General features: G+C 44.0%; 1 protein-coding gene and 1 long non-coding RNA gene across 2 annotated transcripts in view; one reads left to right on the top strand and one right to left on the bottom strand.

Annotated features, from left to right (window-relative positions):
• Positions 1-903: 903 nt before the first annotated feature.
• Positions 904-15963, bottom strand: part of LOC118646006 — a 64592-nt gene continuing 49532 nt past the window's right edge. Inside the window, exon 3 of the long non-coding RNA XR_004963637.1 lies at positions 904-2243. This is a non-coding gene — a long non-coding RNA (uncharacterized LOC118646006). The remainder of the gene's footprint in view (positions 2244-15963) is intronic.
• The window catches only part of LOC105838436 (homeobox protein Nkx-6.1), a 54528-nt gene continuing 43727 nt past the window's right edge, over positions 5163-15963 (top strand). Inside the window, exon 1 of the mRNA XM_036288187.1 lies at positions 5163-11343. Coding sequence (XP_036144080.1) covers positions 10545-11343 — 799 coding nt within the window. The 5' untranslated portion in view covers positions 5163-10544. The remainder of the gene's footprint in view (positions 11344-15963) is intronic.

The following is a 15963-nucleotide window of genomic DNA, read 5'->3' as shown; positions in this document are numbered from 1 at the left end:
AGAAAGAGAGCGTCCGTGAACGAGAACGCTGCACCTCCCCGGGCTTCCTGCTATCGCATCCTCCGCGTCCTAATCCTTTGAAGTCGAGAGGGCTATATACCCAGGCTAAATCCGGGAGAGGATCTCGATTCTCGGCCGCGCCGTTGTGTGCGTGTGCCGGTGGCCTCTCGCACAAGGGGTAGTCGTCCCGAGACACGTTTTGTTCCCGCAGTAAAATATGAGCTTTTTACTCGCGGAGGGTAGCCGAATTATTCCCTGACGAATAGTGTTTTAAGAAGACGGATCATATTCGCTGTCTATTCCCGCGGCATTAACTGCGCCGCTGGAGAAGTCATCGTCATTGTGCCCACAGCCCCATTGAAAATCGCAACGAGTTTCACCCGATAATACGCTGCACGCCGCGTAAAAACTCCACGTATTAATGCTCTTTGATGGCACTTTGTCAAAATTTCAGGTATGAACGTTTTAATAATTCTACGATTTGTATGCAATCAGTATTGACATGCAATGTACATTCGATAATATAAGAGAAAGTTACCGAGTGCGTATCACTCAAGTCATTTCTTGTTTCCAATTTGATGTTAATTTTACGCAAACAAAATTGTAGTTCGATGTTTCAGGTAACTGTAACTGTTTAAGTGTCTAATTAATCTTCATCAATAACAAATCAATGCATTATTGCATCATGTTGCAAAAGATACGATTTAGCACAACTTCGTACGAATTAAAGTAATTAAAAAAATATATAAATAATTAATATTTTATTAATAATGTATTTAATAAACTAAAATCTTTAATAAATAACAATAAAAAATAAAGACACCGTAATAAATTATTTTTATTATTATTGTTGTCATTTGTCAGTTTTACATTAATAACATTTTATAATAAGATTTGTGATAGTGTGTTAAAAAATTTGACAAAAATTAATATATGGATTTAATCCTTATAATTAGATGTACAATGAATGTAAAATATTCTATAAACTTTCTTTAGCACTCATTTCTTATGTATTTCATTTGCTTGTCACTAAACGTTGCTTACATTAAGTAAAAGTATAGAATATTGACGAGGCGCAATTTAGGCGACCGATATTTAGCAACTTACCCTTAAAATGCAATATTTATTGAAAACAAACGTAAGCTTTATCTTCAATAGTGTCAATCCATTTCCTGGCACGACAAGTGCGTGAGTTAAGCGCGTGTACATACGCACTTCGGACCGTCGTGATTCTATTATTATATTCACCGTACTTCGTAGCGGCCGGTTTCGTATTAATTTCTGCGAAGCTTCTTTGCGCCGAACGAGTCTTCTCGTTTTCAAATTAACGCAATTATCTCGTGTAACAATATACACGTCTATTCGGTTCGGCATTACCGCGTGTTTTCGCGAAGTCTGCCTTATTGTTTGTCGTCTACACGGCGATGAATTATGACGCTTATGCGATACGGTTCCCCGAAGGGCTAAAATGGCTCATTAACAACATCGCTGCGCGAGTCGTGATTAGAACCATTATTTCACATGATCATTGTGACAAATATGATTCGTATTGGAAATCCACTTCTGTTATTCAAATTAGCCAACGGTTTGTAATATAAAAAAGTTGATTTCATATTAGTCACAAATGAGAAAAGGAATAAAAGAATATTGCCGAAATTAGAAAAAACTCTCCCGGTGAACCGCGTCGCGAGAAAAAAAGTCGCTCCACATCCCCCCCCCCTCCATCGACTCTCGAAAAGTCATATTCGTGGGTCCGTCGCGAAATCGACATCTTTACGACGCAGTCGATCGATGTAATGTCTGGGGCAGAAATAAAACAATATTGGCCATATGCAGCCGAACTGCAAAGGCGATCCCGCGCGGCAAAAAGCACGGGGCTATTACGGGGCTTTAGGGGGATGAATAAGGGAATAACTGCCGCGCGCGCGGGACCGCCGCGCGATGCGATGCGGATTATCCACGGGCGAGCGATCGACTCTGCACGCCTAATATAATGCAATCATCGGCGTGTGACGAGTCGCAAGGCGCACAATGGCGCCCGGGGCCCGGTGTCCGCCGCGCGAAATGACTTCTTCACCGATAGCCGCCGAGCTATAGCTCTCTTCCTTCACCTGCCCTGCGCCTTTTTGTCGCAGTCATTAATAAGAGCCGATGTTCCGTAAAATTAGGTCGCACTTACCGAGGCCGCCCTCCCGAGATGTGTATACGTGGAGATGAGACGCCGCGCGGAAGGAAGGAAATGCCTGTTGAAAAGTACATAATACATGTTCTATTATATGTTATAGGTACAATATATATTTGTGTCTGAATGTGTGTGTGTGTGTGTGTGTGTATTTGGCGGAAAAATTTATGTATTGCACTAAAGGGCGGGACAAAAGCCCTGTCCTATGGCGAATTAGTACATAACTATACCGAAGGATCGGGACATTTAGTATTAGACAGTTGAGATAAATTTCATGTCCTTTTAACTCTCGTAAAATTTTCGGGAAAATCGGGGCGCGTATCTATTACATCCAATCGAGAAATCGTCCAGTTAGAATATCCCTTTGATCCATGATGTCCATGTTGGTCTGTAATTACTCCGATCTTGTATCATGAAAAAAATGTAATGCGTGACAATTAAAGGCTTAACTGGCATTTATTTATTTAATTAACACTTAACACAACGTTTTCGCCCTGGCTTTAAGCCCTTATCAAGTGTTATGAAATAGAGAATGATAAATGAAAAACGCATGCTTAAAACTAAAATAAAAAAGTAACAATTAATTTTACCAAATAAAGAACTGCACATCGTAATTATTGAAGCAAACTTACGTATCTAACTAATGTAGTTAGATTTAAATTAAATTGCCATAACTGAAGCACAATAATTGTCAGACTCAATAATTGCGATGTACAGTTATTTATTTGGTAAAATTGTTACTTTTTCATTTTAATTTTAAGCATGCGTTTCTGATTTATCATTCTCCATTTTATGACACTTGAAAAGGGCCCAAAGCCAGGGCCAAAACGTTGTGTTAACTATTTCTCAATTATTACTGGCAGTAACCAAATAACTCTCTATAATGCGTGATATCAATAAAACTATTTATATTTACTCAATTATAAAATTAATCATTTCCCTACATCATATTGTGTCTGACCCTTTCTCTTGAGGACGCCATTTTTAGACCCTTCATCATATTAAATTCTCGGCATCGCACGCACGTATTATGCAACAATGGATGCAACAACGGATTAAGAATGAACCGTCCTCGCGCTTCTCAAACTGCCATTTGTAAGCGATTTGCGAAAATAATAATCGCGAATCGATTAGGTGGAGGGAGGGGGAGAGGGGAGGGGGAGGGAGAGAAAAAATCACGTTTGACGGCGATCGTGTCTCACCGGCCGCCCTTTTCCGAGCGACTTGTTTCCGAAGTTCGACGGGAACGTATTATCGGGCCGCCCGGGGGGGAGGGGGAGAGGTGGGAGGGGGGGTACCCTACGAAAAAGTTTCGTATCCTCCGTGAGTTACGTGGCGGCAAAACGACGCTGCGAACTTTCGATGCGTTTCGGATTCGAATCCATACGGCGTGATCATGCGACGCGCGGCCGTGCCGCGAATACGAATTAGCCGTGCCGCAGCGAGTAACACGGTAACGGGGGGAGGAAGGTGTTCCGCGTGTTCCTTCCGCGTGTAGATGAAGATTTTCAGTGGCTGCCGTACGAACGGTCGGGCGTACGAATGGTCTGCTAATTCCGCGTTTATGTCTCGACGAGGGAGTGCAAGGCATACGCAATAATAAGCCTTATCCGAGCGAGATGTTTTTCCAGTCGGACAATAAAAGGTTTCTATGTGATGAGAGAAATGTGTGGATGTGTGTGCCTGATGAAAATACTTAGCAAATAAAAAAGATCTAATTTCTGTTGAGTAAACAAACAAAAAGAACCGAGTGAAATAGCGAACGTGATTTTATTTCTTTAATGCAAAGTGTTTTTAATCTGAAAATAATTGTTCCCTTTCTTTGTATGAATAATCATCTCATCATCTGTGATTTTGACTCCAGTCAAAAGTTTATTGTTATTAACTAATATATTATATATTATCGATTGTTCTGTCAATGTTTATTAATATTAAAGAGCATTATGCGTGTATGTATATAAATTTAATAAACTTTTTTTTTAAGTAAAGAGAAATAAAAGAAATATTAAACCAAAAAAGCTTATCGGGGTATTTTTTTTAATTAAGAAATCAATTAATAAAACATTTTTATCTCAAATTTATAACCTTTGTATAAAAGATAGGTACGGATTTTGGATCAATGAAAAATATACATTTTGCGGTGACGGAAACTTTATTTTTTTTTATGCTGAGTGTAAGAACTTACCGGATTAAGCGCGCCTTCCCCTTCTGCCTTTGTGTCAGAACTGCTGACGAAGTGACGACGACGATAGTTTCATGATTCGTTAAGGAATTCGAATTCCGGGACTACTTTTTTCCGGATGATTACCTGCGATTGGATAAATGCTCGCCTTCCCTGTTGCGCGCATTTAATCGAGACTAATCTTCCGATAAATTAACTCATCGTCACGCGGTAAAGCGGCCAACGACAGCTGATACACACGTAAAACCCTAAAATGATCGTCGATCGCCAAAGAGTCCTCGGCAGGCGGTCCTGCGCCGGTAAATACCCGATTAATCGACGCCGCCGAATCGCCGGTTTTCACCGTTATTGTCAGTTAATCACTACGATGAAGCTCAGACACGCATCGGGGTGTGTAATTTGCGCGATTTTATGGGACACTTTGGTCTCTCTGCATAATAATTCCACCCTAAACCGAAGGGATAACAAAAGAGAAAGAGAGAAGGAGAATGGAAGAGAGAGAGAGAGAGAGAAAGAGAGAGAAAGAGAGAGAGAGAGAGAGAGAGAGAGAGAGAGAGAGAGAGAGAGAGAGAGAGAGAGAGAGAGAGAGAGAGAGAGAGAGAGAGAGAGAGAGAGAGAGAGAGAGGAAGAAGGGGGTCCATACACCAGAGAGGGTTTAGGAAGAGGCAGTCGCCGATAGGGAGGGTTAAGGGGTGGGACTTCGGGAAATACAAGCAGTCGAGTTTGTATAGCGAGACTTTCTGCAGGAAGGGAACCGAATAATGGGCGTAGTTTTTAACGACAAATTTATGTCCCGAGCACGCGTTGTATCTCAAAGCGATTATGCGAGGTGTCAAGAAGTATTCACGACTGTTTGGCCCGCCCAAGCCGCCTTCGAAATTACTCGGATGTATACTTGTAGACTGAATAAGTATAGTAGAGTGAATAAGTATAACGCGGAAAAAGTTCTTCATTATAATTTGCTACGAATTTTATCACGTGTGATGATAAGCTTTTAAAACAACTTGCCAATCTGTCATCAAATATTACGATGAGTATAACAATAGGAATTTTTGAAATATACAAGACAATTTGAATTGTTTAGAAAATAAAAAACCAGCTTATTGTCGCCAGTAATTAAATCCAAAGGAAAAACAACTATATAGTCGACTGTGACTAGCTAAATTTCTTTATTAAGTTAAATAATTACTTTTCGACCATGGGATTTAGTTCTTCTCAAGTGATTACAGAATCATTAATTGAGGGACTACAATCGTTAAAAAGTTCGTGGCAGCGAATTTACAAACAATTGTGTTTCATTGTCAATGGTGAAACGATAAATTTTGCAACGATTGTAACGATTGTAGTCTCGCAATTAATTAATTTGTAATCACTCGAGAAGGACCAAATCCCATGGTCGAAACGTCGTAATTATTTAACTTAATAAAGGAATTTAGCCAGTCAGTCGACTACATAGTTGTTTTTTTTTCTTTTGTTTAGGTAACTTCGGTATATGCCGTATCTAATAAAAATTTAATTTATCAAGCATTCACTATTATTTTAATAAAGTTTTTGTTGCTTTTATAGTTTATTTAATAAAAAAAAAAATAAAATATTTGTTTTTATATGGTATTTGAAAAACAAACTTTCAGAAACCTTTGCATTTCTTATCGCGATATCGAAAAGAGATGGGATACATAAAACAAATAAACTGGAAGTATAGAAGCGCTAAACATTTGTATTTTAATATAGTACGCCATCCTTTATTAGCTCTCTACGCTTACGTATCGTGAAATAATTACACATCGCTGCGCCACTCATAATATTGACAAACTGATTAACGATTTCGTTAATATTACCAATAAAAAACTGAAACTATAACAATACTAATATAATCATGTATTTATATATTGTCCTTTGAAAATCCTAACAGATTTTAGTTCAAAATTTTTGGATATTTAAAACAATTAAAAGAATCATAAACATATTTTAAAATCATTGAAATCATCTGACTGTACAGTTTACTAAAACTAACAAAACATATTTTATATTTTATTGTGTTAAAATACATAAAATACGCGTAGTGGTAATGCCAGAAAAAATCATATAAAATTCTTTGAACGTAATGTTATTCCACGGCTACCGTGACCTTTCAGGATAAATTTTATGAAAAAAAATTCCCTCCGTGTAAGAATAACAATAGTAGCGGATCACTTTGATTCATTTGCTGAGAATAACGAATTTCTTTCACGTGATATATTTCATACTGCATGGTTTATTAAAGAGAGGTATATTTGACTGATAAGCTTGCCGTGGCAACGCGGCACAATGATACGTGGGACAACTAGGATTTAATATTTCACGATTGCGTGCGGCATATGGCGTGCGCTTATCGGGTCTAACAAATTATTCCGAATAATCCTGCGAAACGGTGTTTAAATAAGAATGCTTTTATTGCCACTCGATTCGCGCCGGATATCGACACGTCAAACATTGGCTCACTTAATAACAGAAATGGCATAGAGAATAATTGATAATTCGAGGAAAAAGATCTCAATATTACATAGAAGAGACACGAAGGACTTAAAAAAAAAAAAAAAGATCGTCATATGCGTAACTTTTATTATCATTAAATTCTGTAACGCTGAAACGTAACGAGATGGTCTGCATGAACAAAAAACAAAAAAAAACAATAGAGAATAAAAAAAAATGTAAAGGCATCACGCGGACAATCCTTAATTGAGAAAAAAATCCATTCCGTTCCGTCGGATCTTTATTGCGCGTCATTTATACACATCTGCAGAACGCGCATTCGTTGGGAAAATAATTTTCCACGTCTGATCTGTGTTATATGGCACGGGAGAGATCGTCCCGGGTGTAACCGAATTTTTCGCTCGCGAGGAATTCGCGCAGAACGGGAAACGAGCGGCCGGACCGAGGAACAAAATCGTCCCCGGTGAAAATAATACGCGCCCGTAAAACATCCCGGCGATGGGAATCAATACTTGTCGCTGCCTCTGCCGGTCGTGTTTTACATAATTTGCGAGGAGCGTCCGAAGAGAGACGCGCGGCCGGAAGGCGGAAAGAGGGACGGCGAGAGTTTTCCTCGCCCTTGTCCCGCTCTTGAAAGAGGAGTCGCCTCTCCATGGAAAAGGACCGCGATCCTTCGGGGTCAAATAAAATAGATTTAAATCCCGCTCGGTCTCCACCTCGGATGAATGCCGGCCCTTTTCCCCGTTTTACGCCCGTTGCCCCTCGCCGGGGCGTAAGAATCGACATGATAATTAAATCGAGGGTTACAACGGAAATACGTACTTTGCGAAGAAGAGGATCGTCGGGCCGGCGGACAATAGAAACGTTCCGCGGCAGCGGGTAGTCCGTAATTTCCGAAATTGCGAAAATTGCTCGAAGAGCTTTCTTGCGAATTAGGCATAACAATTTGTATAGCGCGAAACGGATTGCAAAAGCCTCCTACGTGCGCAAGTGCAATATTAATGCGACTGGTGATTAATACGGTGCAACAAATATTGGCAACTGCGCTGCTCGCCGGCTATTATTGCGTCATGCTGCTTTAATAATATCCATTATTGTTTCATTATTAATAATACGCACGTATTTGAACGTGGTAATGATGATACCCTGTAAGCTTATTTCGAGCCTTCATCATAATCGGGCCGCATTAGCATAATTACTCTTAAACGATCGATCTCGGCACGCTCGCATTTAATGATGCAGCTACTGCGCGTTCGGACGTACACTGTCGCTCAAAATGTCAGCCGTCTCTCACGTGCATTCGCGATTTTTCAAAATTTCGCGCGTCTCCCTCACATTTCATGTCGAAGCCGAGTTTACCCTCTCGCTCAAATAACTTTTTCTTCTTTCTTCTTTTTTTTACCAAAGTAATAATTTCGCGGCAAGATGTTGCGAGTCAGATATCGTAGCTGCAACTGAAACGTTATCATTCCATTCTGCAAGATTTTATCTCGCACTTACGGAAGCGTTTTAAGCACGTAAGACCGGAAAGATCTACGTTTAAAACGTGAAGGTAAAAAATTTCGAACCGAGGGAAAAACCCGCTCCAAGTTTGAGAATATTTAGCTCGCATACGGTGAGCGGAGGAAATTTGCGAGGAATTCGTTTGAGGATTATACGGTCGCACGTCGACCTGGAAGAGCTCCTTCTCGCGTGAGTGTGCGGGAGGAAAGGAGAGTGCGAAGAGAGAGAGAGAGAGAAAGAGAGAGAGAGAGAGAGAAGCAGCGCGCTCTCACCCCACCAACGCGGCGCTTAATGACCGGGAGCGCGAAGTGCAGTCAGCAGCCGCCGTAAATTATCCGTTCGGTCGAAGGCGAGTCTAAAACGCGGATCCAATAGACGAGAGCGGAACCGAGCGACGAAGGCACGGCCGGCATTACATTGGTCGGCTGCCAGAGTCGGAGAGATCCGGCGTGAGTTCATCTGACATTAGTTATGTCAGCCGCACCGCCGAGTGCCGAGAGACGCGGCGATGGCTCATCGGGATGAAGTAACCGAATTCTCGTTGACACGTGCATCGGGATACATACGTTATGGTACGGGCAGGGGGGGGGAGAGGGAGCGGCGGCACAGACTTCAAATGGGCCATCGGCAGCGAATAACTCGATTTGCTCCGTCTACGCGTACTCGACTGGCTGAAAGGTCGAAGAGTAGGTAGGTGGTGAACAGCAGTCGAGTGGGTGGGAAAGCTACAGAGCTAAATGGGTATACGCGAGGGGGGTGAGAAGGGAAGAGATACGGTAGGAGAGACGGTTAGATAGGTAGGTAGCGAGGAAGGAATGACGGAAGGAAGGAAGGAAGGAAGGAAGGAAGCGAGTTATCGAGACAGTAGTGTCACCGTAGTCGTGCGGAGGTGCCCAGTCGTCGAGCAAACTACGGGGCCAGTCTCAGAGCCAAAGAGGCTCAGTCAGCCAACCAGCCAGCCAGCCAGCCAGCCAGCCAGCTTGCCTGCCAGCCAGCCAGCCAGCTAGCGGATGTACGAGCGAGCGAGTGAGCGAGCGAGCGTACGGGCGAGCGAGCGAACCAGCAAGTTCTTGTTTTATTCAGTCGGGATCATAAATTACGAATTTAAACACACAATGAAAGACGCTTAACAAGAAGCTAACGCGAGATTGAGAGGCCCCGCCCGGAACACCTCTCCTTCCGGTGGAAAACCACCAGGCCGACCAATCCGCTGGCGGTACCGCCCCCAGGCACTTAAACGACCCACGGACGGCACGCCAATCGACTCGCGTCGAGGGCCGACCTATCTCTCCCTCCGCCGCGGCAGTTTCCGGAACGCGCGCGCGAGGACGAGGGCAAGGACGAAGGCACGGGAGAGAGACTCGATCTCCCGCCGGAGAGAGAGCGCGCGCGCCCGATGCACCCTGCTCGCACACCATTTGGCGACGCGGCGAGTCACTCGGCGAGGTGGACCCCGTACCGTCGCGCGCCACGGACGACGACTTCCTGATCGCGAGCGTGTCGACCACCCGCGTCGATAGACGACACCAGTTTAGTCCCGAGACTAGTTCATGATCACTGATCACCCTCCCCGATCGTTCGTTCTCCATGACATCGCGCGGAACCGGCGAACCGGTGGCTGCTCCTCACGGTGTGCGGTGACTACTTCTCTCCACTTCTCATCGATCGCCATTCTCGCGCGGTACGTGTGTCATCGTCGGCAGCCTGTCATCGCGTCACGCAGACGACGCGTCATCGGGTGATCCGTCGGGAAACTATGGGGATCGGTGATTGACCTGGGTGAGAGACGGAAGAAAACGAAACGAGAAGGGAAAGAGCGACGGAACATCCTCCTCCATCTTCTTCTCCTCCTCCACCTCCTCTTCCTCCTTTTCATCCTCCTTCGAGGACAGTGCGAGGACTCGCGGTCGCGATCGCGGTAAGTGTCGAACGTGTCCTGTGTCATCGTCAGTGGTTCGAACGTTCAAGCGAAACGAACAGTGAGGCAATCGTCGCCGTGTGATTACACTACTTCGACGTTGAACATCTGAACCGATCGCCCCGCGGGACTTGCTCCCCGGTGGCCGGTCCCCACCCCCCCCTGAGAGCGAGATCATCCCCTTTTGCGCGCGAGGACTACGAGGCGGTCGCACGCCTCATCCTCCAGCGCGCGGCTAAGCACCGGCTAAGATTTTTCGCTCACTACCGAACTATGCGTGGTGCGAGATGGTGTGTTCTCTGACCAGCGGCAAGGCCTGCGCCGACAGCGGAGACCCGTGCCCGGACCCGCCATCGCGCTCCACGCCGGAGGGCGGTGGGCTCGAGATCGCCGAGAACATGTCGTCGTCGCTCAGCGACGCGCACCGACGCAACAATAACCACCACCTGGACCAGGGCGATCGCAGCTCGTCCGCGGGTTCCTCCTTGGGCTCGTGCTCCCCGCCGCCCGCCTCGAGCCATTCCCCGCCGCCCCCGCGGCCGCCCTGGCTCCACGACTTCCACGCGGCGGCCGCGCCCCATGTTTTGCAATTTCTCAATCTAAGCGCCGCCGGGGGCGGCATGCTCGGTAGCCAGCCACTGGCAGCGCTGCACTCCATGGCGGAGAGGAGTCATCAGCATCAACAGCAGCAGCAGCAGCAACAGCAACAGCAGCAGCAGCAGCAGCAACAGCAGCAGCAGCATCAACAGCAGCAACAGCAACAGCAGCCGCATCAGCAGCAGCATCATCCGCCGCACCAGCAGCAACAGGGCGGCATCCAACTGCCGCGCATCACCGTGCCGTTGTCCACCATCACGCAAGGTCAATCGTCACCCACCGGCAGCGGTAAGCACAGCCCGGCAACCTCCATCACCTCCGTCGGCAGCAATCCTCACGGCATCGACACGATACTCTCGAGACCGACGGCGACGGTCCATCCCCAGGCAACGGTACCGCCGTCGCACGCGACCCTGCCGCCAACCCCGCATCCCCAGCACATGGCCGCGCCGCGGTACGCCATGCACGCCGGCTTCACGGCGTCCTCGGGTGCGTACCTCTATCCTACTCCCAAGTTAATTGGTAAACTTAAATTCGCGTGATTGAACTTAAATGACGCGATTGCATGCGTAATTAATCGCGGACTCTGCTTATCTGGCCGATCATGAATCTGTGTCAGTTCTGGACGGCAAATAATTAGATGTGAAAGGAAAGAATCTTTTGAATTTCATTTAAATAATTTAAACGTTTTCTTTAGAAAACTAACACATCTGCGTAGACTTTCAGCTTGCTGTTCGGATTAGTTAAAATACTTGAAGTTCCAAAGATAGATTACCTATAAATAAATGTCTTCTCTTCTATCCAATATGCTTTAGACGTTTAAAACACTGTTTAATTCTTGAAATTGTTAATTAAATTTCAAGAAGACAATACGACGTAAAATGATTTTTCATCGAACTATCATTACATCGAGGAATCTTGATATTTAAGATGATTATTCATGAAAGTTTTATAGGTATTATTGTAGCTTAATTCTAATTACGACAACGTTTTGTCTGGTAAAGTCAGAACATTGTTAAGAAGTTGAGAAAGATACACACTTAGCTTTGACAGTAAATACATAAATATTGAAACACCTACGCTTTTCCAAACTGTGAAGCCTCAACTAAATTTCCTCACGGCAGTGTGAGAAAACAATTTCACGATAAAGGAGCGGTCGGGACGGAAATGATTGCGGAAAACATTTTGTAAACGTGGAGCGGAGATAAATGTCGAGGATTATTGATGCTTGTTAGATATTAGTATAGCATCTGCAACGGTAACAATTCGGTAACCATTCGCGCGTTTTGCGATAGAAAATCGGGAGGGGCAGGGGGGAGGGGAACCGCCGTTCTCCACGCACAAATCGTCGCGTGCTGCGATAGCGTGCGTGTAATGCGGGACGGATTGAACGCATTAATCGTAGAATTACCAAGGGTGGTCGATCGAACAGCCGCTGGCCGGACGAAAGCGCGAGCGTTACTATAGGAGTTACAAATCTATTACGAAACTATCTGCGCATTCGATACGATCGGTCCCGGCGTATAATTCACGGATTTACATAGTCCGAGTCTGATTTTACACTTTGATGAACGCGTGAATCACTATCGCCCGACTTTAACCCATTACGGCCTAACAGAAGAGATGTAAATAACGAGCGCGGCTTTTGATTTATCGGCGAGACAAGTAAATAAGCTTTAAATAAGAATTGTGAGAAGAGCACATTTAAAACCAAAGCTAAAAAATGACGTGGACGTTCTAGCAGTCAAAGATGCGGTTTCCCTTAAAATTCCGCCATAGAAAACTTACACGGAGAGCTTTGTGCGGGAGAATCTTGCTCTTTATGAGATACATTTTCTGGCATAAATGCACGAGCTTTCAGTTCACTTTTACAATGTCACTTCCTCGTGTTTTGTCGTTGGCGGCCCGCGCTGCCATCAAGACCTCGTTTGTGATGTTGCAAATGCATAGCTTTTCCATCGGGCGATGGCGCGCGACAAAGCAGAAGGCGTTTGTCATCGTCTTGAATGCCATGTGAAGAGACGTCACGTTCGAGAGCGCTTTACGCGCAACGTTTAACCCTCGCGTGTACGTTAAGCTAAATATGATGCAGAGCGCATTACTAAGATTTGATACACTAAATTATTTGGCATTAACAACGACGTTCGAGCCCACATCAGAATGTGTAACTAAATATCATTCAAGATTCAATCAAAATCAGAATTTATCTCGATGATATACCGCGTCGATAAAATTGTAAAAGTCATTAATCTATAATCTATAAATCAATTACATATCCATTTTAAATACAATCGATAACAATTTATATAGAAAAGCATTTATCTTAGAATGCGGATTTATGAATCTTTTGCAGAGTTCACATTTTGTGAAAACTCCCTCGGTATCCGTTACGCGTCACTTTTCGTTCCTTAGCTATCAGGAATATATTCAGGTAGCAATTTTAGAATTATCGAAGGGTCGATGGCACAATGCGGAGGGAAGATAGGGTCGTGTTATGAAGTTGCTCACACAAATAACGTGTCGTACAATATCGCGGTAATATCGGAGACGTGGGTTTAATTCATAAACGCCGGTATCACGGTTTAAAATCTATCATCTGTTAAAATGACTTTATCGCGCGCGTTTCTACCTAAACGGGACGCTACCTGGAATATTCCGAACAGTAGCGACGATTCGAAAAAGTAACATTCACACAATTAACAAATATTACATGAAAAAATAATGAATGTAAGCGTAACGATAAATTAGCATTCAAAAATATTTCTTAAATCCCCGTCTGATCCCGAATGCAAATAAGAAGTAATTATTATGGAATTAATTAAACGGCGTCACATTATTTCGCTCGATTCTTTCTAATCGAAAGAGCGCGGTCTGTTTCACGCGGAGAGATGTTTAAATAAAAGCGAGAACGCGCGCGAGTAAGAATTGCGGCGCGGTGACTCCGATTGAAATATTGACCGGAAGGAGCAGCGGACGCGGAACGGCGGCTCTAAAATTTATGCTTACCGAATTACCTGCTCTCTCTCGCCCCCCCGGGTACATTAACGAGCGACGCAAACGAGGGACGTTACTTAACATTCATGACATTAAATTTCTAAATGATTCGCTCCCGACGAGAGAGCGCGGTTATACTTCGTAATAACGAATTCGCTAAACAGCGCGCGCTAATATATCCGCGATTTATACGTTTCGCATGTCAAAATGTGCTAATCGAGGCAGACGCGAGTTCGATTTTATCGCGTGATAATACGGCACGTATGCGTACGTAATACAGCGTGAAACACAGCGCGATGACTCCCTTCTACAGTGACCTCTTAAGCTGAGAATTCTCCGCGCCTCGCTTAACTTTTTATTCCCCGTTTATGTTTTCAATCCCTTCTTTTTACATGTGACAAATAATTACATTTTTTCACAACTGCACGGAAAAAAAATTACTCTCAAATTGAAACTTACGTATCCAAATTAACGCGATCCTTGTTTCATATATAAGCAACAATATATAATCTTCTTAGAAGGATTTGAAAATCTTAAATTTCAAGATTTACAGCCTTATTTCAATACTATAAGTATTATTTTAAAAATATGATATAACTGTTTTGATAACTTTATTCTAAGAAGATTATAATCTTCGATTTAAACATGTAGTATTTTCTATCCAATATTTTTTCTTTTCCATTCAAGAAAATTATTATTCTTAAATAACAAGAATATTATTTTCTTGGTTAAACTATATTGAAAATTTTGAAATAAATCTTCATTCAAGTAAATCTTTTTGATTTAATGCAATATAATCTTATTTCAAGATTTCCGTTTTGAAACTGGAGATATTGTCAAAACAAGAATATTCTTTTTTTCTGTGTGATAGATAGATGGAAAACACAAATGACTGGCTTTAATTCCTTTCATATCTCTAATTATCTCGATCATTGTACTCCCGCTTCGGTGTTCGTCGCCAAAATTTTCACAAACCTTGCATCACTTCCGAATTATGAAAAACCTGAATCATACATCAAGTTGCATTTTACACACGTGGGTGAGAAATTAAGAAGAGAACAGGGCGGGGTAGGGGGGCGACGTTACATTGCGGACGGTTTGTGTTTACAATAGGACGCGAATTATTTGATAGCCAAATAGGGCGACCGTATACGAGCGGAAGTTAGGATATTGCGGGTTAACCAACTGACGACCGACGCTCGTACGCGGCTTGGTGGCGAATTCGGATTTCCGCGAGAGAGGTAGATGCATGGGGGGGGGGGGCCTCTGGTTTCACTTGCGGTTCGAACGAAACAAAAAGATCGTGTTACGATGAAATAAACTATATACGGCGGTAAACGCCGAGCACAGCGCGGTATATACGATGATAAAAAGCGACGATGGGGAATGCGTGTAAAAATGTAAAACGCCGCGCGCGAAAGGAGAGAGAGAGAGAGAGATGCCTCGAGACGGAGGTGCAAAAGCGCAGCGCGCGGAAGATAAAGACGACGGTAAAGCTAAAGCTCGCCGTAAATAAATCTCTCATTACTCCGGTAGAAAGAAAGGGCGAAAAAAAAAAAGAAGAGAAAGAAACGAGAATCATATCGGGAGACGCGCCCGCGCGAGCAATTCAATTTTGGAAAGTTCGCCGCAAAAATAATCGCGGTTACGTTCTTGCCTCGCTCTTCGTGACGAATTACATCCCGCGCGGACATTTTTGCGGACGAGCGTTGCATGCTTCGCGACGGCCCTTTCAAAAATTGTTATTCCGCGCGATTTTCCACGATCCGTCTGATCGATTCTTTCGAAGGGACGGAGCGCCATCGTTGTCCGACGTCGCTGTCGTATATCGCAGAAATTATTGTAGGATCGATTCATATCCGTCTAGCGTCGCCGAAATTGGGCGACAGTACCGGGCAGGTGTACGTCCCGAAGTAGGGCAACGCCCGTTTGGAGTCGAGGATCATGAGGCGGTATGTTTATCCTGAAAGCAGATATTCACATCATATCCTGGAAGAGAGGAACTGCCACTCTGCGCCACCTCGCGTGCGCGTCTTTTTTCGTTTTCTTTTTTTTTTTTTTTTTTATCGCCCGTAATAGAAACCTCGGAAACATTGTGCGTGACATCTGCCCCGG

The sequence above is a fragment of the Monomorium pharaonis genome, chromosome 6 (genome assembly GCF_013373865.1).
Source record: "Monomorium pharaonis isolate MP-MQ-018 chromosome 6, ASM1337386v2, whole genome shotgun sequence".
Lineage (NCBI taxonomy): Eukaryota > Metazoa > Arthropoda > Insecta > Hymenoptera > Formicidae > Monomorium > Monomorium pharaonis.
The sequence above is the reverse complement of the archived record's forward strand: the minus strand, read 5'-3'. Positions and strand labels throughout refer to the sequence as shown.